General features: G+C 38.6%; 1 protein-coding gene across 1 annotated transcript in view; it reads right to left on the bottom strand.

The window, feature by feature from the left end:
* LOC127441374 (laminin subunit gamma-1) overlaps positions 1-26,418 on the bottom strand; it is a 125,833-nt gene that overhangs the window by 13,736 nt on the left and 85,679 nt on the right. Inside the window, exons 4-14 of the mRNA XM_051698708.1 lie at positions 25,113-25,279; positions 23,076-23,264; positions 21,445-21,562; positions 21,132-21,230; positions 17,906-18,042; positions 17,612-17,734; positions 6,930-7,119; positions 6,675-6,787; positions 6,172-6,393; positions 727-915; positions 178-423 (exon numbers count right to left, since the gene is read on the bottom strand). Coding sequence (XP_051554668.1) covers positions 178-423; positions 727-915; positions 6,172-6,393; positions 6,675-6,787; positions 6,930-7,119; positions 17,612-17,734; positions 17,906-18,042; positions 21,132-21,230; positions 21,445-21,562; positions 23,076-23,264; positions 25,113-25,279 — 1,793 coding nt within the window. The remainder of the gene's footprint in view (positions 1-177; positions 424-726; positions 916-6,171; positions 6,394-6,674; positions 6,788-6,929; positions 7,120-17,611; positions 17,735-17,905; positions 18,043-21,131; positions 21,231-21,444; positions 21,563-23,075; positions 23,265-25,112; positions 25,280-26,418) is intronic.

Here is a 26,418-nt window from a genome sequence, read left to right as displayed (position 1 = left end):
TCGATCGCTCAACTGGTTAGGACTGCTAGACCACTTTGGACCAGCAAAAAAATTAACTTTCATGTTCCAAAAAAACAACACAAAAAAACCTTAAAATTAAAATTGTATTATCTGGTTGTTCTAGCAGGGTACACGCTGAGAAAGGAATCAAATGTTTACAAAAAACGTTTCACTCACGTTTGCACTTGTCGGCTACATTTGCAGCACGTGCGTCACCATAGAAACCCTCTTTGCAACGGTCGCAGAAGCTGCCAGCGGTGTTGTAAATGCACTTGAGGCACTGGCCTGACTCTCGGTCACAGTTGCCCACAGCATTGGGGTCAATGTTGTTATTGCAACTGCATGCACGGCACGTTCTAACGGGACCTTTCTCACCCAGCGGGTCACCGAAAAATCCATCATCACATAGTTCACATCGCTTACCTGGACACAGGATGACATCATATATGGTAATATTTACTTTATCCAGTGAAATAAGCTTTTAATGGGATGAATGCTCTGCAATCTTAGTTCACCCCAAAATGAAAACTCAGTAACCATTCACTTTCATTACTTTTTTTTTTCCCCCACACAATGACAGGCTAACACTCTGCCTTACATCTCCTTTAGTGTTCCTCAGAAGAAAGAAAGTCATACAGGTTTGAAACAGAATGAAGGTGATTATAAGTTGACAGAATTTTCATTTTTGGGTGAACTATGTCTTTAAGAATTAAAGATTGATCGTACCTGTGGTGCCAGTTGGGCAGTTAGTACAGACCACCTCTTTAGTCTTGGGCACCACAGCGCATGTGGCACCTGCAGGGCAGGGACAGGATTTGCAGTCTGTAGGAGAGCCCACCGTTGAATCACCATAGAAGCCGTCCTTACACCTCTCACAGCTCATGCCAGCAGTGTTGTGCTGGCAGTTACACATTCCTGCAAACAGACAATGAGGATATACCATACAATACCACATATCCACAAGATGGCAACATTATCCAAACCCAAAACTAAAAGTAGCCCATAATCCCAATTCGTATAGGACTATGTTAGGAATAGGACACTACCATTATGCTTTTACTATTGCTGCAGTATAGTACATATAGTACATAGACAGTATGCACATTTTCTGTATCCGTATAATACCCAGATGTCCAACTACATTTGTGCAGTATACAACAGATTACTACAATGATTACTGTATCCCACAAAGCAACGTGCTTGGTTTGACTTTCCATTTCAAGTGTGATGAATAAACCAGAACTAATATTAGCTCCAATTTTTTACATTTCTTTAACTAGTTACTTGTTCTGACTGTCAGTTGGTAGGACATTTTTACACAAAATTGGATTAGCCATCCAAAATATTATTATTTTTTTCCCCCATACTACAGTTTGAAATGCTAAAGGTTTCACTTTCTCTTTTTAAAAACAGTAGGCATTAATGATGTGACGTTCACCACCGAGGCTTCGAAGCTTGTATAAAAAAAAACGTAAAATCTCACAGTGAAGCACTGTACTGGAGCTTGATTCATTTTGCCATAACCACATGATCTGTGATGTCCGAAGCTTCATTTCCGCACACAATCACGTGACTGCTTCGTATTCAGATTAAAAAAACAGCGCAAATCCCTTGCGCAAGTTTCGCATGTCATTCGCTTCGGTAGTGAATTGAGACAGTGAAACAGAGGGGGAGCTCTTTGGAGTTGTAAGCATGGAACCAGCCAAGAAACGAGGCCGTTCTGAAGTCTGGCAGCATTTTCAGGTGGTGTCAACAAATAAAGTTTAATGATATCAAGAATTAAAATAATTATCAATAGTAATATTAATAAGAATCATACGATTTGATAAAAATAAATCATAATAAGAATAAATATTTCAATGTGTAATTTTGTGTATATTCAATGTGTAATAAGCATATATTATGTAAAATATTACATAATTTATATGAAAATATTACGTGTACTCAATGTAATGCATGTGGGCTTCTTCTGTAGGTTGAGTGTTTAATTTGTTCTCAGCTGCTGCCATATAATAACAACACATCCTCAATACTGAGACATTCAGGAAGTGGACGAACAGCTACAAGCAACCAAGGTATAAGACTTCTGGTCAGTTATTTATTTGTTTATCTATTGCAGTCTTTATAATAAGGTATCTTAAATAGTGGAAGAAGTTAACTGTATAAATTAATGTTTTAAAGGCTGTTATGTGTTACTACAGTTATATTTGAAATACTTTACTGTATTGCAGGGATCAGAAAACAAATGATTGATGGGGCCTTGGTCAACATGATTGTAAAAGATTACCCCCGCCATTTACAATTGTTCAAGATGCTGGCTTTAGGGAGTTTGTTGGAATTTTAGACCCAACCTACATTATTTCATCCCGCCAGTCATTAAAGAAAATGGTTGAGGATAAATACAAAGAGGCCAAAGAGAAGGCAAAGGAAGAGGTGAAAAAGGCCAGAGCTGTAAGCCTCACATCAGACATGTGGACATCTTTACATACAGATGCATATCTGGCAGTATAAATGAAAAGGATCAGCTGTCCACAGTTTTACTGGGGGTGAGAACATTTTCAAAAAGTCATATTTCCGAGAATATAGCTGAAGTGAAAACAGCTTTGATGTAGGAGTGGGGCATTCAGAACAAAGTGCGATGACCTGTAACTGATGATGCTGCCAATATGGTAGCATGTGCAAGCATCCTGAAGCCCTGCCACACAAACTGCATAGCACATGCCCTAAACTTGGTTGTGAAAAAGGCCATAGAATAAACACCAGGACTTGAGGATATTTCCAATCTTTCAAGTAAAGGCATGAAAGATTGTGGCTCATTTCAAGTCCAGCACAACAGCAAGAGAAATGCTATTGCTGTTACAAAATCAGAATCAGAATTAGCTTTATTGCCAAGTATGCTTACACATACAAGGAATTTGTCTTGGTGACAGAAGCTTCCAGTGCACAAACAATACAGCAACAAGAAATAATAATTAAAAAAAACTGAATAAAAATAAAAAGTGAATAGAAAGTATATATAGAAATACACAATAGGTCATCTTGGATGAGACCGATGACAGTAGTGTCATCTGCAAACTTCAGGAGCTTGACAGAGGGGTCCTTGGCAGTGCAGTCATATACAGGGAGAAGAGTAGTAGGGAGAATACACATCCCTGGGGGGCACCAGTGCTGATTGTACATGTGCTGGAAGTGAATTTCCCCTGTCTCACTAGCTGTTGCCTGTCTGTCAGAAAGCTGGTGATCCACTGATAGATAGACGTGGAAACAGAGAGTTGGTATAATTTAGTCTGGAGAATAGCTGGGATGGTGGTGTTGATAGCCGAACTGAATTCTACAAAAAGGATCCTTGCATATGTCCCTGGTCTGTCCAGATGTTGCAGGATATGATGCAATCCCATGTTGACTACATCATCCACAAACCTGTTTGCTCGATAAGCAAATTGAAGGGGATCTAGAAAGGGTCCAGTGATGTCCTTCAGGTGGGCCAACACCAGTCTCTCAAATTATGTCATGACCACAGACGTCAGAGCGATGGGTCTGTAGTCATTAAGTCCTATAATTTTGGGTTTCTTTGGGACAGGAATGATGATTGAGCGTTCGAAGCAGCATGGGACTTCACACTGCTCCAGTGATCTATTGAAGATCAGTGTGAAGATGGGGGCCAGCTGGTTAGCAAAGGATTTGAGAAAAGTGGGTGAAACACCGTCTGGGCCCTGTGCTTTCCTTGTCTTTTTTCGGAAGACACGGCACACCTCCTCTTCACAGATCTTAAGTGCAGGTTGAGTAGCAGGAGGGGGAAAGAGGGGAGCTGCAGGAAGTGTTGATGTTTGTGTGAAGTGTGTGGGGTGTGAGATTTGGCCTTTCAAATCTACAGCAGAACACATTCAGGTTGTCAGCCAGTTGTTGGTCCACTACAGTGTTGGGGGTAGGAGTCTTGTAGTTAGTAAGTTGTTTCAGATCACTCCACACTGATGAAGGGCCGTTAGCTGAAAACTTGTTTTTAAGCTTATCAGAATAGCTTCTTTTAGCCACTCTTATTTCCTTATACAGTGTGTTCCTGGCCTGATTGTTCAAGATTTTATCCCCACCTCTGTAAGCATCCTCTTTTGCCTGACGAAGCTGCCGGAGTTCTGTTGTAAACCACGGTTTGTTGTTTTATGTTAAGTAAGTCCTAGTAGGAATGCACATATCCTCAAAGAAACTGATATATGATGTCACACTATTTATGAGCTTGTCCAGATTGGTGTCTGCAGCCTCAAAAACACTCCAATCAGTGCAGTCAAAGCAGGCTTGTAGTTCCAGCTCTGCTTACAGTCTTTACTACAGGTTTAGCTGATTTTAGTGTCTGCCTGTAAGTTGGAAGATGAACCAGACAGTGATCAGAGAGTCCCAAAGCTGCTCTAGGAACAGAGCGATATGCATCCTTTATTGTTGTGTACCAATGATCCAGTATATTTCTGGTTGGGCATGTAATGTGCTGTTTGTGTTTGGGCAGTTAGGTTGAGGTTTGCTTTGTTAAAATCCCCAAGAATAATATTAACTGAATCTGGGTATTGTTGTTCCATGCCTGTGATTTGATCAGCCAGCTGTTGCAGCACTGCATTCACGCACGTGTGTGGAGGAATATAAACACTCACTAGAATAAATGAGGAAAACTCGTTTATTCTGGTTTATTCTTCAGGAGGTGGATACTCATTGGAACAGCACATATGTCATGTTAGAGCTCCTCTTTGCTCAGAGGGAGCCAGTAGGTGCTGCTTTGGTTACTCTGAAGACAAACCTCCCACCTTTGACTTCAGAAGAGTACCAGACAGTAAATGAATGTCTTGGAGTGGTGTACTGTGCCACTTCAATGAGGCTTCCATAGAATTATCAGAGGAGAAGAGAGTGTCAGGGTCAAAGGTGATTCCTCTTATGTGAATGCTGAGGCATGCAATCACCTCAAAGAGCTCACATGTTGATGATGAGAGGGCTTTGCGATTGTGCAACAACCTCCTGAGGCTTCTCTCGGAGAGGATGTCTACATATGGGACTATGAGTGTTATGACCCTGGCAACTCCGCTTGATCCACGTTTTAAAACTGTAGGCTCCTGCAGCCAGTCAAATGCACAGAATGCTGTGAGACGCCTCACAGCAGAATGTGCTGCAATCTTAAGAGCTGAGGCAGTCCAAAACACCTCATCCACATCTCAAATCCCCTCATCACAACCAGAGCCAGCAGGAGCCACAGGCAGCCATGCAACCCATTCAGGTACTGTTTGTGGTATTGTGTGTGTTTTATTACATTTGGCATGGATCATGCATGTATTTCAGAGAAACTGAATTCCATTAAACTTTTATTTTTATTATACTATCCTTTTTCAGGTAAAGGTCTGTGGGATCTACTGGACAGTCATGTTGTAGAAACCAGAAGGATGAAAAATGCAACTGCAGATGCCACAGTTGAGGTTCAACGGTACCTCAATGATCCACATATACCACGCACAGAAAATCCCCTGTATTTCTGGGCTATTCAAAAAGCTGTCTATCCACATCTTCATCATCTTGCCCTGGAATTTTTATGCACTCCTGCTTCATCAGTCCCGTGAGAGAGAATATTCTCAAAGGCACTTGAAGTAGTAAATAAAAAAAGAAATAGGCTTGGGCCCCGCACTGTTGAACAAATCCTGTTCCTTTATACAAATCTTTAGTCTTCCATTTCCCACATAATAAAATGTCAACTCCCCAGTTCACAAGCACTTTCACTGCCCAGTTCACAAGCACTTCAACTGACCATTCCACAATAATCTTCATTTATTTTGATCATATATATGCCAACATGAGCCTTGCCTATGAACTCATAGGTTTAGGACTAAGGCAAAATCTTATGTGCCTTGCCTTTATGATTTAGACATTTTTGCCAACCTTTTCAGTAAAAAAAATAAAAAAATAAAAATCAGGTAAGATCTTAAATAATGAATTCCCTTAATTATACACATAATGTTATGTTAATTGTAAGTCAATTTTATTTCAATGTGTTTGCTTGTATCCAGAGTATTTGATTTCCACATCCATAGCACAGATTTCAAATTAATATTCAGTCTGTTGCCTTGAGTCTCCTGAGAGATGATAAGAAATGATATATAAACACTATGGCAATGCAATGGTAATAAGCCAGTTGTGATGACGAACCTGTCACAGGGTCACAAGTGTCACTGTGTCCGTTGCAGTTGCAGGGTTCGCAGGTGCTAAATCGGCCCAGCTCAGGTTGACTCCTCCTGTATCCCAGATCACACTTCTCACAGTGCTGCCCCACGTAGCCCTGAGGGCACACGCACTTCTCCACCCAACGTGCTGGAGTTCCAGGACCACGACGGGCGGTCATGAGGGACACGTTGTCCAAATAACCAGCACCTATAGCAGAAATAAATCCTTTTATACTTAGCTTACATACACTTGGCAGACACTTCTATCCAAAGTGACTTTCAGTGGATTCAAGCTATACTGTACATTTATCAGTATGTGCATTCCATGAAAAGCGAACCCATGACCTTGGCATTGCCACATATTCAATTCATATCGGTTTATTTGGGCAGCTGAAGTATCATTCAGATAGAGATCAAAACACCTCCATATTTTGTCTTCATTAAGAGCCTAAAAACAAAAGTTCTGCTAAAGTGAATCAGCACACATACTTCTCTCACTGTAGGTTCCACGAATCATGATGGAAGTCAGATTGTGCAGAAGTTTCTGGAAGTTGGCATGTTTCAGGTTGGGTCTCCAAGGGTAGTCAGGGGTGTCATGGAGCCTGAGTAATTTATAATAATATTAAAATCAAGAAATTTAACATAGCACTGAAAGTAACTGCACATCAGGCAAGTTATGTGTAAATCAGTGTCAAGGCTGAATGAGTTGAAAGACTACTATTCTCTTAACAAAAAGAAACTCACCTAAACACAAAGGTTTGCATGTCTTCTCCTGGATAGGAATTTCCTTGGGCAATAAGTGGCACAGCAACCCGGAGCCCCGCCCCCTCCAGCACAACATCCTCTGCTGACAGTCGGGCATCATGTCTCTGAATCCTGAAGTTCAGCGTGAGGTTCTGCCCATAGCTCAGCAACTGATTACCTAGAAATTTCTCTATTGAAACACAACGTCCTGGTTTGTTAGAAAAACATTCCTAGATACCACTCTGTTTACACATTATTATGAATATAATAAATATATTAATATATGATTAAATATAATATAAAATTAATATTAATATACTATTAGGGCTGTTGATTTAACGCATTAATTCAGTGCGATTAATTATATAAAAAATAATGCATTACAAAAATTAACACAATCGTGTCCCCGGACCCCGGACCATATAATAAGGAAGACTCCTACCACCAGCGCAATTCAAGCTTGCCTTGAACTACCACCTGTTTTCAGCAGGGGGCAGTAAGCGAAACTCCAGCTGTGTAGGCAATGCGCAGCTTTACCGAGAACAAATGACATACATGCTTGCTTGACACCATCCACAGCACAAGATGAAAACACAGCACAGCTGGTTGGCGCCCAATTTCGAATATAATTAATATAAGAATAAAATAAGAATTAATCTATCAGACAGACTGATAAATTCAATACTAAAATGGATTGCTGTGGATTGTAGGCCAATGACAGGTTTATGCTCAATGATATGGAAATAAACAATATACTGCATTCTAAAGTCACTTTTTGTATTGTCTTATTAATGCTTTACTCATCCGCTGTAATAAATGTAATGCATTTTAATTATCTGAATTATTAATTTTACAATATATATATATTATAATCATAATCAATATATATATATATATATATATATGTGTGTGTGTGTGTGTATATATATGTGATTACTGCGATTAATTTACATGTATAACATGTAATTCGATACAAATTTTTTTAATTAATTGACAGCCCTATACAATATTAAATGAAATATTATAAAATCATATACAGTATACTGTGTGTGTGTATATATATATATATATATATATATATATATATATATATATATATATATATATAGTTGAAGTCAGAAGATTACATACATTTAGGTTGAAGTCATTAACATAATTTTTCCAACAATTGTTTACAGACAGATTGTCTCACATTTGATTGACTACATCACAATTCCAGTGGATCAGAAGTTTACATACACAAAGTTAACTGTGCCTTTAAGCAGCTTGGAAAATTCCAGAAAATGATGTCAAGCCTTTAGGCAATTAGCCAATTAACTTCTTATAGGCTAATTGGAGGTGTACCTGTGGATGTATTTTAAGGCCTACCTTCAAACACAGTACCTCTTTGCTTGACATCATGGGAAAATCAAAAGAAAAAAAAAAGACCTCAGAAAAAACATAACTGTGGACCTCCACAAGTCTGGTTCATCCTTGGGAGCAATTTCCAAATGCCTGAAGGTACCACATTCATCTGTACAAACAATAGTATGCAAGTATAAACACCATGGGACCAAGCAGCCATCATTCCGCTCAGGAAGGAGACGCAAATCTGTCTCCTAGAGATAAACGTAGTTTAGTGCGAAAAGTGCACATCAATCTCAAAACAACAGCAAATGGCCTTTTGAAAATGCTGGAGGAAACAAGTAGACAAGTATCTATATCCACAGTAAAATGAGTCCTACAGTATATCGACATAACCTGAAAGGGCTGCTCAGCAAGGATGAAGCCACTGTTCCAAAACCGCCATTAAAAGCCAGACTACAGTTTGCAAGTGCACATGGGGACAAAGATCGTACTTTTTTGAGAAATGTCCTCTAGTCTGATGGAACAAAAATTGAACTGTTTGGCCAAAATGACCATCGTTATGTTTGGAGAAAAAACAGTGAGGCTTGCAAGCCAAGAACACCATCCCAACCGTGAAGCATGGGGGTGGTAAACCTGACTCAGTTACACCAGTTCTGTCTGGAGAAATGGGCCAAAATTCCAGCAGTGTATTGTGAGAAGCTTGTGGAAGGCTACCCAAAACGTTTGACCCAATTTAAACAATATAAAGGCAATGCTACCAAATACTAACAAAGTGTATGTAAACTTCTGACCCACTGGGAATGTGATGAAAAAAATAAAAGCTGAAATAAATCATTCTCTCTACTATTATTCTGACATTTCACATTCTTAAAATAAAGTAGTGATCCTAACTGACCTAAGACAGGGAATGTTTTCTACGTTTAAATGTCAGGAATTGTCAAAAACTGAGTTTAAATGTATTTGGCTAAGGTGTATGTAAACTTCTGACTTCAACTGTGTGTATATGTATATATATATATATATATATATATATATATATATATATATATATATATATATTAGGGGTGTAAACAAATATCGTATCGTTCACAATTCAATACCATATGTATTGTACGATGCATAAACCAACACATTATAGTGTAATTAAAACCAAGCAGAGCAATATTGAGAGCTGCGGAACAGTATCCTCCCGCGAGAGACAGTGCTGAGCACTCACAGGAAAACAGAGCAACACACTTTACAGTACATAGGCGAGAAGGTCGATGGCAAATGCCATCTGTTTCGGTACAACTTGTCGAATATGCCAAACAACGGTGTCATGTCCTGGTGCTACAGTACATCAAAAATGTTGTTTTATTTACGCCAATATCGTCCGCACAAATCGGTGGATTTGTGAGGCAGAAACAGAAGCAGCAAGTTTAACAGCCACCTCTCCCAACATGCATAGCAAGACGCTCATAAGTTATGAGACATAACTATCAAAAAACAGCTTATTCAAAAAACCAACAATGTAAGAAATCCGCAATTACATACATTACTTATAATTATCTGTTTTGACTTCAAAATGTAAAAAGCTTTGAGCACAACACTTGCGCACGTGTTATAAGCCGGTAATAACGGTGGTAAAGTTTTCATGAAAAGTGAAACGGGAGGAAGAGGGCAAAAAAAAATAAAAATAATAAATTACGTGTGTCGATCGGTTTTTGTTCAGGCTGTTAAATAATATTGGATTATGTACATATCGTAAAACCAGAGGTCAGGTTCCTCTCGAGTTTTTTGTTTTTCACCACTAAATAACATTGAAAGGAGTTTTTTTTTTTTCCTTGCTATAGTCACTTTAGCTTGTTCACAAGGGGCTTTCAGACAACAAGCCATGATTTTCTATAAAGCTGCTTTGAAACTATGCGTATTGTGAAAAGTGCTATTTAAACAAAATATCACTGGAGCAAGAGTGCGATATGGCCCTACATCAGCCCTACAACAGTGCTGATTTAGGGCCATATAGCACGATTGCAAGTGTGATATTGCTTATATAAAACAGTTCAATGAACAAGTAAATTAAAAAAATGAGGAAAAACTGAGTACGATCATAAAAACGCATTTGTGCATGGAACTATTTTCTTACACGACAGATCAGAATCTGCCATTGCTGGTTCAAACCAAATGATGCGTCCAAGCCGTGTGTGTGTGTGTGTGTGTGTGTGTGTGTGTGTGAGAGAGAGTAGAGAGAGAGAGAGAGAGAGAGAGAGAGAGAGAGAGAGAGATGGAGCATGTGCCATCACTTTTGCCACTCCCAAGCAGAGATGCTGTCAGCTTTCTCAGTGGAAAAATAGCCATCCACACAGGGGTATTTCTCCCTATTTCACGGTAGCCTGTGCGCAAGAGTCATTCACTATAGAAACCGCAATCTCCTCTGCCATTTTAAACAGAATGTCCTCTCCAATGTGGAAACTCCGGTAAGAGGTAAGTGCCTTGAGTTGTGTAATTAATCAGTCTGTTGTGTCTCGCAGCTGTGATGAGCCGTAATGCTGAAGTTGTTCGTTTAAAGCTATTTTCTAGCTTCAGTAGTGTAGTAGTAATACAAGCGATAACATAGTGCTGTTATATGTAAACATTGACTGACCCTGACTTCACCTCACCTAACTGGCTCATATTACACACAAAAATTATCTTTTGCCACCACCCGCTGGCTAACATATGTAATGTCAGAAAATTACATGTAAAGAGACACATACAGTAGCTCTTAACACATATGCACTGCTCTTACACTTTAGTTTAGAACTGCAAGAACATAAGTGGAGTGATACACACAGTGAAGCATCCGAGTGATGATGGTGTGAGACCATCAATACTCATGGAACGTCTCTTGTCCAGTCAGATTCGAGGACCAGAACTAACTGTTGTATATACAAATATAAATGACTACAGTGTGGACGAATGTATTTTCTCAAGAAAAACATGAAAATTGTGAGTTCATATTAGTTTTTCTCAACAATCAAACAAAATAAATGCAGTTGTTGTTGTTTAAGTTTCTTAGAGCTCTGCTTTTTGTTGCCAATGTCAGACACTTTTGTGGCATTTATGATTTAAAATACTTTTATGTCGAATTGTATTTGGTGCTCGTATTGTATCACATCTTATCGTGAAATTTGCGTATCGTTACATGCCTAATACATATACATATATACATACATATACATATATATATATATATATACACATACATACACACACACACACACACACACACACACAGGCGGCCAAAAGTTTGGAATAATGTACAGATTTTGCTCTTATGGAAAGAAATTGGTACTTTTATTCACCAAAGTTGCATTCAACTGATCACAATGTATAGTCAGGACATTAATAATGTGAAAAATTACTAATACAATTTGAAAAAATTTTCCAGACTTTTTAAACTACTTCAAAGAGTTCTCATCAAAAAATCCTCCACGTGCAGCAATGACAGCTTTGCAGATCCTTGGTATTCTTAGCTGTCAGTTTGTCCAGATACTCAGGTGACATTTCACCCCACGCTTCCTGAAGTACTTGCCATAGATGTGGCTCACGCACCTTACAGTCTAGCTGATCCCACAAAATTTCAATGAGGTTAAGATCCATAACACTCTTTTCCAATTATCTGTTGTCCAATGTCTGTGTTTCTTTGCCCACTCTAACCTTTTCTTTTTCTGTTTCTGTTTCAAAAGTGGCTTTTTCTTTGCAATTCTTCCCATAAGGTCTGCACCCCTGAGTCTTCTCTTTACTGTTGTACATGAAACTGGTGTTGAGCTGGTAGAATTCAATGATGCTGTCAGCTGAGGACATGTGAGGCATCTGTTTCTCAAAGTAGAGACTCTGATGTACTTATCCTCTTGTTTAGTTGTACATCTGGGCCTTCCACATCTCTTTCTGTCCTTGTTAGAGACAGCTGTCCTTTGTCTTTGAAGACTGTAGTGTACACCTTTGTATGAAATCTTCAGTTTTTTTTGGCAGTTTCAAGCACTGTATAGCCTTCTTTCCTCAAAACAATGATTGACTGATGAGTTTGTAGAGAAAGCCAGGTTTGTTTTTGTTGCCATTTTTGACCTAATATTGACCTTAAGACATGCCAGTCGATTGCATACTGTGGCAACTCAATGTTAAGCTTCATAGCTTTCAACTGTGAACTAGGGCTGAAATGATTAGTCGACGTTATCGACAACGTCGACAATAAAAAATTGTCAACAAAATTTTTTGTTGTCGAATAGTCGTTTGATCTTAATGTAACATTAGATCATATGAAACACTAATGATTGCACACAAGAGCAGCACTGCAGCTCGTGCCTGATTGAGGAGAGCAAGAAAACACATCTCACAGTCCAGACGCACTCTAAACTTTACAAAAAGCTTCAGGTGATGTAGATCGCAAAGTATGAGGGAATTATAATGCAAAAATACAAAATTAAATACAGAAGCACTCTTGTTGTGGAATAAGCAGAGCCGGAGCTTATGCTCAGCTTAAGGAAAACTTGCGTGTTGAGCGTCTTTAAAGGAAACACCCCGGCGTTACATCTTTAATGCAGTTCTATTTAATGCATTTTAGCTTTATTAAAGTTAAAATAATAAGGAAACTCGCATTTCTCTGTGCGGTCAGCACCTCTTCTATGAGTTGCGCGAAGTGTCCCATTCTAAGGGGGAGAGATTGAAACTGCACCCGGCTGAGGTACACTCTGTTGCGGGGACACTCATCCCTCGAGTGCGCACACTTAATGCAGCTAGATTATAATGCGATGGCAATTTAATGAATCATAATATATGTCACTGTGCATTTCTTATCGTGAAGAAAATTGGCAAAACGCAGCTTTATTAATAAGAGAGAGTTGTTTTTTTTTTTGTGAGTTAAAGATGGATTGAAGTGAACAAAAATGTGAGAGAGGGTAGTCTTCGCCCCATTATACACTGCAAAAAAATACATTTTTTATTTGTTTTTGTTTGTTTTCCAATATAAATATCTAAAACTCCTTTAAAACAATATACATTTACTTGCTGAAGAATTTTTTTATTTTTTTTATCTGAGAATGTTGAATATAATATTAAAAATACAAATATTTTAAAATATCTAAAAAATAAAAAACATAAATACAGATGCATTCACCTGAGGAGCAGCATATAAGATATTTAGACTTGCTTTTAGAGAATAGATCTTGAATATACACTATATTGCCAAAAGTATTCGCTCATCTGCCTTTAGACGCATATGAACTTAAGTGACATCCCATTCTTAATCCATAGGGTTTAATATGACGTCGGCCCACCCTTTGCAGCTATAACAGCTTCAACTCTTCTGGGAAGGCTTTCCACAAGGATTAGGAGTGTGTTTATGGGAATTTTTGACCATTCTTCCAGAAGCGCATTTGGGAGGTCAGACACTGAAGTTGGACGAGAAGGCCTGGCTCGCAGTCTTCACTCTAATTCATCCCAAAGGTGCTCTATCGGGTTGAGGTCAGGACTCTGTGCAGGCCAGTCAAGTTCTTCCACACCAAACTCGCTCATCCATGTCTTTATGGACCTTGCTTTGTGCACTGGTGCGCAGTCATGTTGGAATAGGAAGGGGCCATCCCCAAACTGTTCCCACAAAGTTGGGAGCATGGAATTGTCCAAAATCTCTTGGTATGCTGAAGCATTCAGAGTTCCTTTCACTGGAACCAAGGGGCCAAGCCCAGCTCCTGAAAGACAACCCCACACCATAATCCCCCCTCCACCAAACTTCACAGTTGGCACAATGCAGTCAGACAAGTACCGTTCTCCTGGCAACTGCCAAACCCAGACTCGTCCATCAGATTGCCAGATGAAGAAGCGTGATTCGTCACTCAGAGAACACGTCTCCACTGCTCTAGAGTCCAGTGGCGGCGTGCTTTACACCACTGCATCCGACGCTTTGCATTGCACTTGGTGATGTATGGCTTGGATGCAGCTGCTTGGCCATGGAAACCCATTCCATGAAGCTCTCTATGCACTGTTCTTGAGCTAATCTGAAGGCCACATGAACTTTGGAGGTCTGTAGCGATTGACTCTGCAGAAAGTTGGCGACCTCTGCGCACTATGCGCCTCAGCATCCGCTGACCCCGCTCTGTCATTTTACGTGGCCTACCACTTCGTGGCTGAGTTGCTGTCATTCCCAATCGCTTCCACTTTGTTATAATACCACTGACAGTTGACTGTGGAATATTTAGTAGCGAGGAAATTTCACGACTGGACTTGTTGCACAGGTGGCATCCTATCACAGTACCACGCTGGAATTCACTGAGCTCCTGAGAGCGGCCCATTCTTTCACAAATGTTTGTAGAAGCAGTCTGCATGCCTAGGTGCTTCATTTTATACACCTGTGGCCATGGAAGTGATTGGAACACCTGAATTCAATTATTTGGATGGGTGAACGAATACTTTTGGCAATATAGTGTAAGTGTATTTTGTCTTTACTGCACTCGCAGAAATATAACCAAGTGAAAAAATACACTTGTATACAAAATACATTTATATTTAAGAAACATTCTCTTAAAGCAAGTCTAAATATCTTATATGTTACTTCTCAAGTAAATGTATCTTGTTTTAAGGATTTTTAGACAATTTTAAATGGAAAAAAAGACAAATACACTTCATAACAATAGGATTTTTTTTGTAGTGAAATTTTTACTGAATTAAACATAATAAAAAAAAATGTTTCCCTTTAATTCAGTGAATGTCATTTAGAGGTATTTTTAAAAGATGATTTTGTCCTCTTTATTGTTAGCAAGCACATTTAATACAACCTTTTAAGTCGGGGCACAAGCTAAATAGTCGGTTTAGAGCTAATGATTAATCGTTGCAATAATCGCCCGAATAGTCGTTCTAATAATCATTAGATTAGTCGATTATCAAAATAATCGTTAGTTGCAGCCCTACTGTGAACACACACACACACACACACACACACACACACACACACACACACACACACACACACACAGTATATATATTAAATATAATGTTAAATGTAATATAAATATAAGTATCATTACACATATATTGTGAACCAGGGTTCCCATCTTTTTGGACCAATGAATTTCAATGTCATTTCCTGTCAGCTGTGATTTAAAATTATTCAGATTCAGACTGATTCGATAATGAATCATTTATACCAATTTGTGAATCAGCTCGCCCGGTTCATTGAAAAGAACTGACTAAGAACAATTTGTTGCAAATCAGACACCACTAAGTTTCACAGTACACAAAAGCAAATCTAACTGATTAAATATTTTAGAGCTAAATGTTTATTCACTACAAAAATTTTCATGACTTTTAAGATTCTATTAATTTCCATTACTTTTCCAGGCCTGATAAACACAATTTTAAAATTCTCTAACATTTCCATGACTGGATTTCAGCCACTTCACAGTACTGAAAACACCCTTGTAAGGGTTGTCAATGACCTACTACTCACTGGTGACTCTGGTTCTCTCTCCATTCTTCTATTACTTGATCTTAGCTCTGCTTTTGATACTGTTTGCCATGAATTACTTCTATCCCGCCTCTCGGATGTTGGTGTCACTGGTGCTGCTCTCTTCTGGCTTTCTTCATACCTCACGGATAGACAGTTTTACATTTCAATGCAGGATTGTGCATTCAGTCGCCTACTGTTTCCCTGAAATTAGGTGTCCCTCAGGGATCGGTTCTTGGACCTCTACTATTCATTATATATACACTGCCTTTGGTTCAACTCATTCGCCGCCACGGTTTCAGTTACCACTGTTATGCAGATGACATTCAAATATGTACAGCTTGTAGATCTGCTCCCATTCTCCAGACCGGTTTCATGTGTAAATGAAATTAAAAAATGGCTTAACTCCAACTTCCTAAAATTGAACATGGATAAAACTGAGATCATTATTATTGGAACACCAACACTTATGAAAAAAAATTCCTTATGACTTTAGTTGTTATATTGATGGCACCTTCATTAAACCATCCAGTACTGTAACATTTTTTGATATCATCTTTGATCCCTCCCTCACTTTTGAAGCTCTGTATCTAAAATTGCCTTCTTTCACCTTCGCCACATTGCTCACCTTCATCCCTTTATCAGTCTCAAAGATGCCGAAAAACTGGTTCATGCATTTATATCATTTATATCCTCATTAACTATAGCAATGCCCTCTTCATTGGTTTACCTGCTAACTCTATTGCTAGGTTGCAATATATTCAAAATTCTGCTGCTAGAATTCTTACACATACAGTACCAAGCGTTCAGCTCATATTCCTGTTTGAACTGGTTACCAGTTTTGTTTTGCATCAAATATAAACTAATCCTGCTTACATTTAAATCACTACATGGTCTGGCACCTCACTGTCTTAGTGAATTGCTTCTCCCCTACAACCCGATCCGCTCGCTCAGTTCTTCTGGGTCCGGACTCCTTTCTGTCACTAGATCTCGCCTCTCTACTATGGGTGGCAGGTCATTCAGTGTAGTAGCACCCAGTATATGGAATTCACTCCCTCTGACTCTTTGCAGCATCTCTTCTATCTCTGAATTTATATCTCAACTTAAAACTTTTTTGTTTTCTCAGTGTTATTTATCTTAATGTGTTATGTATTCACTCTCAATGACTGTTCTATCTGAACTGTGTTTTTGTGACTGTTCTTTGTTTATGTATTATTGTGTTACTATTGTAAAGCATCGAGCTCTGGAAAGGCGCTATATAAATTACACATTATTATTATTATTATGACTGTGGAAACCCTGTAGAAAGCTTAAAAGAAAAAAAAAAAAGTAAAAAAATAAATAAAGCTAGTAAATTCTTTTTTTTATAATTGTTTTATTTTTCTCCCCAATTTGCAATGCCCAATCAACAATGCGCTGTAGATCCTCGTGGTGGAGTGGTAACTCGCTTCAATCCAGGTGGTGGAGGACAAACTTTAGTTGCCTCCGTGTCTGAGACCGTCAATCCGTGCGCATATCATCACATGGCATGTTGAGCGTGTTACCGCGGAGACATCGTGCGTGTGGAGGATTCACGTTATTCTCTGCGGCATCCACGCACAACTCGCCACGCGCCCCACCGAGAGCGAGAACCACATTATAGCGACCATGAGGAGGTTACCCCATGTGACTCTACCCTCCCTAGCAACCGGGCCAATTTGGTTGCTTAGGAGACCAGGCTGGTGTCACTCAGCACGCCCTGGATTTGAACTCGCGACTCCAGAGGTGGTAGTCAGCGTCTTTACTCGCTGAGCTACCCAGGCCCCCAAGTCCATTCTTAACATTGCTGAATCTTCTGCCATTTCAGAAAGAGAAAACCATGTTTGTTGTTGTAATATACCTGGAGCCACAAAGTAGATGGGGAAGTAGTCTTCTGAGATGAGCGAGATCTCTTGAGAGCTGGGAGACCACTGCACAGGCATGCTGGAGCCTTCTCTCTGCTGCCCCTTCCAGCCTTCATCGTCTATAGAATATGAAATAACTCACGTTGACTCATTACTGGTTGGAGCAGCTGTATAACATTAGCAGCAATTTCTCAATAACCACATCGTCCAAGTTATGACAAGAGTATAAACAAGGCTTTTTCTGCCGGGTGTTGATACGTTTGTGTGTGCTCTACTGGATGGACATTGACCTTTGTCGAAGGTGGAGGTGATGGTGTGTATGCTGTAGCCATCGGCACTGTCACACACAGTGGATTGCTGGAAACAGAAGCACGGTGTACATCCCTGAGGATTCTGAGGGTCCAGATTAAAGTAGCCCAGTTTACACCTGAGAGGAAAGCACACATATATTAGGGATAGGACCACTATTAGTAGAGGTCAACTAGTTGGCTGATGAAGATTTTGTCTTTAGCATGTTTTAGCTTTAATGTATGTGGTTAATGTTGATATTAAGATATTTTAATTATTGTTATCATAATTTCTTGCAATCGTGCAGCTGTGGATCTCTTGCTTGTGAGAAATTGCTAAATTTGACTTGCTTATTTGTTGAATATCTTTTAAAATACCTAATGAAGGGCTGCACTTAGCATCTCAATATCTGACAATGAAATATTGCTGTTTTGCCAGGTGATTTATCTTACATTACATTATTGAGAAATACTGTACTGTAAGGTTGACTTTGGAATTGCACGCAGGTCCCATGCCAAAGCCATCAAGTTTTGGAATGGATAATCAGTTAACGTCAGTGAGATCATCATTGGGTGTTTAAACCACAAAAACAAGTTACACATCAATCAAGAACTGTAGTTTCAGCCACTCTCCTTTCATCCATTTTAAACCTCTCTGTCTTTTCACTTCAGTCCCTCTCTCGCAGTCTGTGTATCTCTCATGAGGATATACTGCAGGGATTACCTAGTCCATGTGTGGCCAAGCTGGGTGACTGAGAGGAATGTCACAGCCGACATGCGAGTGAAAGTGTGAGAGCGTATGTGTGACCGAGAAACAGAGAGAAGGTGAGAGAAGAGATTTTGTGAAAAGTGCTCAGTAAAGGCAGGCAGGAAACCTCGGATTATGCAAAATCACAATGGAAAAGCCAAAGGCTTGGAATGAATGCATTTAAGACAATTCTTGATAAATGTGGAGATGGCCTGTCAAAGTCTAGGAATGTGAAAAACGAAATAATTCAAAATCGACTAGTCAATCAATTAGCCCTGAATAAATACGTTTTCGGTTCACCTGATCTGGAACTGATGTGTTTCTTAAGGGGCATTTATACACGTTTATACTTGTACACAAGACACGTTCTTGCCTTCAAAACAGCTAGACAGCATGCAATGGAATGAATCAGAATGTATTTCGAAACACTTCTTTTATTCAATTATTTTTAAATTGACAAGCCTTAAAAGAATAGTTCACCCAAAAATGAAAGTTCTCTCATCAATTACTCACCCTCATGCCATCCCAGATGTGTATGACTTTCTTTCTTTTGCTGAACACAAAGAAAGATTTTTAGAAGAATGTCTCAGCTCTGTAGGTCCATACAATGCAAGTGAATGGTGACCAAAACTTTGAAGCTTCAAAAAGCACACAAGGCAGCATAAAATAATCCATACGACTCCAGTGGTTAAATCAATGTCTTCTGAAGCGATCAAAACGGTTTTGGGTGAGAACAGACCACAATATAACTCCTTTTTCACTATAAATTTTGACATCTGCAGTCTCCTTGGCGAACACGATTTCAAGCTTGATTTCACTTCCTAGCACAATCTAGTACTCTGCACATGCATCAAGCACTAGGAAGTAGAGTCAACCTTGAAATCATGATTGTGCCTAGAAACTGCAATGGCAAGATGTACAGTGAAAAAGAAGTTATATTTGGGTCTGTTCTCACTCAAAAACAATTGGATCGCTTCAGAAGACATGGATTAAACCACTGGAGTCTTATGGATTACTTTTATGCTGCCTTTGTGTGCTTTTTGGAGCTTCAAAACTTTAGTTACCACTCACTTGCATTGTATGGACCTCCAGAGCAGAGATCCTTTTTTCGAAAAATCTTAGTTTGTGTTCTTCAGAAAAAAGAATGTCATAAACATCTGGGATGGCATGAGTAAATGATGAGAGAATTTTCATTTTCTGGATTCCTTTAAAAAAAAAAAAAAAATCATGTAGCAGGACATTTAAAAAAACAGCTAAATATACACGTCAAGTGTTGGGCGACTATTTGCCCATCATGACCTGTCCCTGCATAGTCAAAGAGTAGTCAGCGCCGAGAGGCAAAAGACAGGGTAGTTAAACTTTTATGGTGACTGCAAGTCTGGAGGCCCTACATGGTCTGACTGAGGGCTATCAGCAGGGAAACCATTGCCATCCCTGAGCTATTTTCTCTTCCATCTGACACTGAGAGACCCAGGCTCCTAATTCTGTTTCTCAGACACACATACACTCCCTCAGATCCTCTGTCTGTCAGACAAACTCCCATATACTGTAGGGACTTTCCATTAGGAAAAGCGTGCAGACGTCAGATGCTTCTTATAAACAGCTGTTTGATGAGACATCCTTTTAACAGAACAGAAGCTGAATGCTTATGGGGCTTTTGGCATTGTGTTGATGTCAGTGTTAATTCTGGTCAAACAAATGTTGATGACTAATCTGAGAACTATAAACACAATGTATTTATAACCAGGGCCAGAAATTAACTTTTTTCCACACCTGCCAATGGTGGGTGAGTAAAGGCCATAAATATTACCAACAAGCCATGAAACTATATTTTGCATACTTTTTTAAATACATATTTTTTTTCTTATAAAAATGGGGTTAAGCTGATTTTTCTTGTATTTTACTGACAAACAGCACAAGTCATTGTGTCACTGCATCGGTCCCAAAATTGCACATAATAAAACATCGATTTTGTTCCTAATATTTTCGTTTTGTTGGCTTATGAGAGGAATATTCCACATACTGTATGTATCACCAAATGAACTCCTGGAGAAAAGTCCTTTAGGCATCCTAGATAAACTTCTGAAGGTAAATTTTTCACTGAGGTAAAAGTCGTTAGAAGATGCGCAAGTTGCGACAATGATTTCAAACAAATGTTCTTATAGACAGTTTGTATATCTTTGATTACAATTGCTTGTGTTACTTACAGTATATCAGCAAGGGTCTACATTAAACAGTGTATTTTGTTGAAGTTCCTTATAAAGTTATCAGCCAACTGGTTTGATTTAATCGACAGTCAATTTTTTCTCGCATTTGGCACAAGGTGGGTGATAATTTTGGTCCATGATTATACTGTTGTCCTTGTCAATAAGTCAACTATGGACAACACTAACAGACCAGAAGCATTTTAATAGCCACTGTGTGTGCATATTTGTTTATGTGTGAACGTGCATGGATGTTTTGAAAAGTAATGAGTCTGACCTGTCACAGCTGAAGCCATCGACATTGTCCTTGCACTGACAGCGTCCTGTCTGTACATCACACTCCTGTGTGCTTCCGGCAGAGTTACAAGAGCACGGCCTGAAGAGAGAAACAGGCAGAGAGGGAAAAAGAAATAACTTGAAAAGCTCTGAAAATTTTTATGTCAGTGACTAACAGGTCTGCAAATATAATATAACCTTCTAGAAAAGAACAAAAGTTTATTGGGTCCTTAAAAAGGAGAAAATGTGGTCTAGCATCCGAGTATTAGTTTTGGGGATTTAAGTCACACCAGTGGAGGTTTAAAGCACACTACCTGCAGCCTGCCTCAGTCAGTGTGTGGTACCCCGGCTGGCATCTGTCGCACTTATCACCCATCACTCCTGACTTACAACTACATCGGCCAGTGCTGTCACACTGGGTACTGAGAGAACCTGTAGGACCAAATAAAAGAATCTGTTACAAGACCTGCACAGAAAACACAGCATGAAGGCCCAATTATACAGAGACGTTCAGTCCAGGATGTTTAAACAGATGTTAAACAAAACAATGTATCCCTATTTGTCCCTTCACACTGAGTGGAAAACTCTCCTTGCAGCGTAGGTTGTTTATTTGGCTGAGGAAAAAAAAAAAAAAAAAAAAAAAAGCTGCTGATATTGTTGGGGAACATAAAAAATAAAAATAAAAATAAAAATAAAAAAATAAAATAAAAAGGCAATGCACTCTGCTCAACCCTAATAGAACCAGTATATTTATACATATAGTTTAAATAGAAAGTTACATCAGATGGACCCACTTTATATAAAGGTTTATTTTACTACTATGTACTTAAACATTTCATACAATATACTTACATACAATTTGTGTTTGCATTGTATTTACACTTAAAGTACCTGCACTTAATTACATCTGTAATTACACTGCTAACCTTACAACTAAATCTAACCCAAACTCTCCTAAACATACCCATACCCTCAACCTCAGTAGCAGCCAATGTGAATCTTGTGAGAATTGTGCAGAAAAACATGTAGTTACACATTAAATGCATTGTATTGTATACATTTTAATGTTATTACATAGTATTTAAATACACCTAAAATAAAGTGGGACCCATCAGTTTCAAATGTATAAAAATAATTATTTTGCTGTTTGAGAATAACAGAAAAAAAAAAATAAATTTTTTTTAAAAAAATGTTTTAGGCTTCCTACAACAAAACACAGAGTACACTCACTACAACACTTCAAGGCATCTATTCTCTCTCTATCTTCATTGCTTTGACTCAAAGGCCAATGTAAAAAGATGAGATTTTAAATGCGACTCAAAACTTTCAACTGAAGAAATTTGCAGAGGACATTAATTTGACATTATTTCTTTCCCCTGGCTGGGTTTTACTAAACAATGTGAATGACCAGAGTGCATTTTTCATAAACATTATGCTCTGTGTGAATTTGGTAACACTTTACAATAAGGTTCAATTTGTTAACATTAGTTATTGTAATAGGTATCATGAACTAACAATGAACAATATCTTTTTATGCCATTTATTCATTTTGGTTAAAGTTGGGTTGGTAAAATTGTTCATTGTTAGATCATATTAGCTCATATTGTTTTAACTAATGTCAAAGTATTCAACTTTTAATAAAAAAAATGTATAAGAATATGTTGAAATTAACATTAAGATTAATAAATGCTGTAAAAGTATTGTTAATTGTTAGTTAATTGTTAACTAATGTTAAAAAATGGAACCTTATTGTAAAGTGCTACCTTGAAGAGTTTAGCCTATTTTTATCAGTGTTTTTCAGCTACGATAGGCATAGCGTTGTTGTGACGCTGTTGTTGTGAATATGCCTTGTCGAATTAAGTCAAATCCATTGTGTGAGATGTATTTTGTTACAATGTACATGTCTGTATCTTCCATCTTGGGCCTGCGCGTGGTTGTTACTCACCCACTGGGTTGCAGCTGCAATGGAGACACCGCTGGCCAGAAGTGTCTCTGTAGTAGTTGTCCAGGCATCGCTCACAGTTCGGCCCATCTGTGTTGTCGGCACAGTTGCGGCAGTGACCTCCGTGACCAGTGGCGCGATACAGCTCGGGGTCGAAGTAACACTCGGCACTCTTGCCGTTACAATTACAGGCTGAAACAGAGACACGCATTTCAGTCAGAACTTCAATGTAAGAACGCATTGTAAACTCTAGTGTGTTGGCTTCCTTAATGTCTGTCTTAATCTGTGGCACACAAGATAAATTATTCTAAATTCTTGAATGATAACAGACAAACTGATGTGCCGAATAAGAATCGAAGTAAGCTGAATTATGCATATGGGGTTTGGATGTCATTTGGGATTGCAAAGTAAGACCTCTGTTGGAACACTAAGTGGATACATTTTTGTGAGAGAGAAATGGAAAGAAGGAGACACAGTGGAAATAAGAGGATGGAGGAGCAGGAGCTGTGTGGGTGTGAGAACACTGGGGCTCAGGCTGCTCTACATCAGATGTGCTCATTAGTCATGCATTTCCAGGAAGCGCCTGCTTGCATGCCTGTCCAGAGGGAGGATGGAGGACAACACAAGCTCCCTTTCACTCTTTATATGATCTTCAGCTTAAGAAAACAAAAAATGACTCAGTTTGGGTGGAGGTTTTTCTGTAGGAAAACACTAGCTCTTGATGGACTTAAAGGGATAGTTCACAAAAAAATTTAAAGTTCTCTAATCATTTACTCACCCTGATGCCATCCCAGATGTGTATGACTTACTTTCTTCTGCAGAACACAAATGAAGATTTTTAGAAGAATATCTCAGCTCTGTTGGTCCTCACAATACAAGTGAATGGTTACCAGAACTTGAAATCTTCAAAAATCACATAAAGGCAAAAGAAAAAAAAAAAAAAGAAAAAAAATCCATAAGACTCCAGTGGTTTAATCCATGTCATCTGAAGCGCTATGATAGGTGTGGGTGAGACACAGATCAATATTTAAGTTGTTTGTTTAAATTAAAAACCATCCCTGACCAGTTGGTGGCGATATGCATGAAGAATGTGAATTGACAAAAAACAGAAGAAGAATTTAAAGGTGAAAGTAGAGATTTATGGTAAAAAAAGGACTTAAATATTGATCTGTTTCTCACCCACACCTATCATATCACTTCAGAAGACATGGATGTAACCACTGGAGTCTTATGGATTACTTTTATGCTGATTTATGTGATTTTTGAAGATTCAAAGTTCTGGCCACCATACAGAGATGAGATATTCTTCTAAAACTCTTCATTTGTGTTCTGCAGAAGAAAGTAATCAAACACATCTGGGATGGCATCAGGGTGAGTAAATGATGAAATAATTTTCATTTGTGGGTGAACTATCCCTTTAAAGTATAGTTCACCTCTCAATTCATTACAAACCAGTATGCTGTTGATGTATGATTTTCCATGGAACACAAAATGAGAAATTGTCGAAGAATCTTATTGCAGCTTTTGCCATACAACATCATTTCTTAGTAATCACTGCTGTCGAGCTTCAACAAGAAAATCCACCAAAAAGCACAATAAAATTAGTCCATATGACTTTAGTGTGAAATTTCACATCTTCTGAAGCCATACGATAGATCTGTTTGAGGAACAGACCAAAATATAAGTCATTATTCACTGATAATCCTCATTTAAAATGGCACATCAGGGTTACACAATAGGAATCAATGGCATTTTGGTGTCAACAATGTTGACGCACCATTTTTGAATCTGGATGTGAATGTCAGCTAGATGCTAGCTTAAGCGGAGATAATGATTATTAGTAAATAACTCTGATATTGTATGGCTTTAGAAGAATGGACTACTTTTATTTTGCCTTTTTGGTGAGATTCTGCACCTTCCTACACATTCCACGAAATTCCTGAGAGGACAATCAAAGAGGAAATCCATTGGAAGAGAAGATTGTCTTGTAGAGTTTTAGTCTGCTCTGCAATTAAGAGAGACATGGAAGACGAAACTTACGCAGGCATTCATTGGGGTTGTCAGCTGTGGCTCTCCTCCAGGGACGGTCATTGTAGAAGGGCTTGCACACACTGCAGTCTGCACCCTCTGTGTTGTGTTTGCAGTTACACACTAGTTTTCTGTATTCATTCTTCATGCATTCACTGGCATGGCCGTTACACTTGCACCTGGGTGGGAAGGGGAAAATTAACAGATCGGTCAGGTGCAAAAGGCCAGTGCACAATGACAGGGCACACTTACTGTGTGTATGTACACATCCTGTCGCTGTTGTGCAGAACACAAGCCAAGCAGACACAAACGTGCTGCAAAGCTGTTCAAACACAGAGCTCTGACAATGTTTGTTGAGCCTATCACTGAAACGTCACCATGCCATTGTTGTCAGATTGAGTGGTTGATGTATTTGTATCAAGTTACATTAGTGCAATTTTTTCTAGTGCTTTTAACCTAGAGTAAATGTTGCATATTATAGCATTTAAGAGTACAATTGTCTCTTTTGTTTTTCTGTTTATTTATTATTATTATTATTATTTTTTTAGATCTAATGTAAAAAAATTAAAGGAACAGTTAAAAAAAAAACAAACAACCAAAAAAAAAAATACACTGTCATCATTTCCTCACCCTCATGTTGCTACAAACCCATATGACTTTCTTCAGTGTAACATGAACGGAAATATTTTTCAAATTGTCAGCATAAAGGAACCACTACTTATAAAAGAACCAAATAATAATAATTAAAAAAGCATCACAAAAGCAGTCCAACTCTTTCAAAGAATTACGAAAGCACTCTGTGCAGAACAGACCGAAATTTAAGTTGTTATTTAAAGGTGGAGTAAGTCATTTTAATCCAATACACTTTGTCAAATTCCACAAATATCTCTTCACGGTCTGCAAGCTGTCTGTTCTGTGTGTGCGCTGAAAAAAAAATCTGGTGTTTGTACACAGCCCTGGCTCTGTAAATAGGAAAATAAACAAAGTAGATAGGACCGATCCACACAACCCTATTGCGCATGCATGAATTTGGGGGGCGGAGCTTCTGAAGGAGCACTGAAGGGAGGGGTGTGTTTGTTTGGCTGTTGAGTTCAAAAATCAACAGTCTTTCTCAGGAATCACTTAATCCACCTTTAATTGAAACCTTCCCCTCCTAAGTAGCTCTGAAATCTCATTTGCTATTTGAAATATGTGACAACCAATGGCACACAATGTCTGACTTCACACAGCATATTTGAATACACACAAATGTGTATGAGATTTGAGAACTACTGTGGGGAGAAACATTATCAGTGAATAATGATTAAAATTTCAGTCT

Source organism: Myxocyprinus asiaticus, chromosome 5, assembly GCF_019703515.2.
Source record: "Myxocyprinus asiaticus isolate MX2 ecotype Aquarium Trade chromosome 5, UBuf_Myxa_2, whole genome shotgun sequence".
NCBI lineage: Eukaryota > Metazoa > Chordata > Actinopteri > Cypriniformes > Catostomidae > Myxocyprinus > Myxocyprinus asiaticus.
Note: the sequence above shows the minus strand (reverse complement) of the source record. Positions and strands in the feature narration are given on the sequence as shown.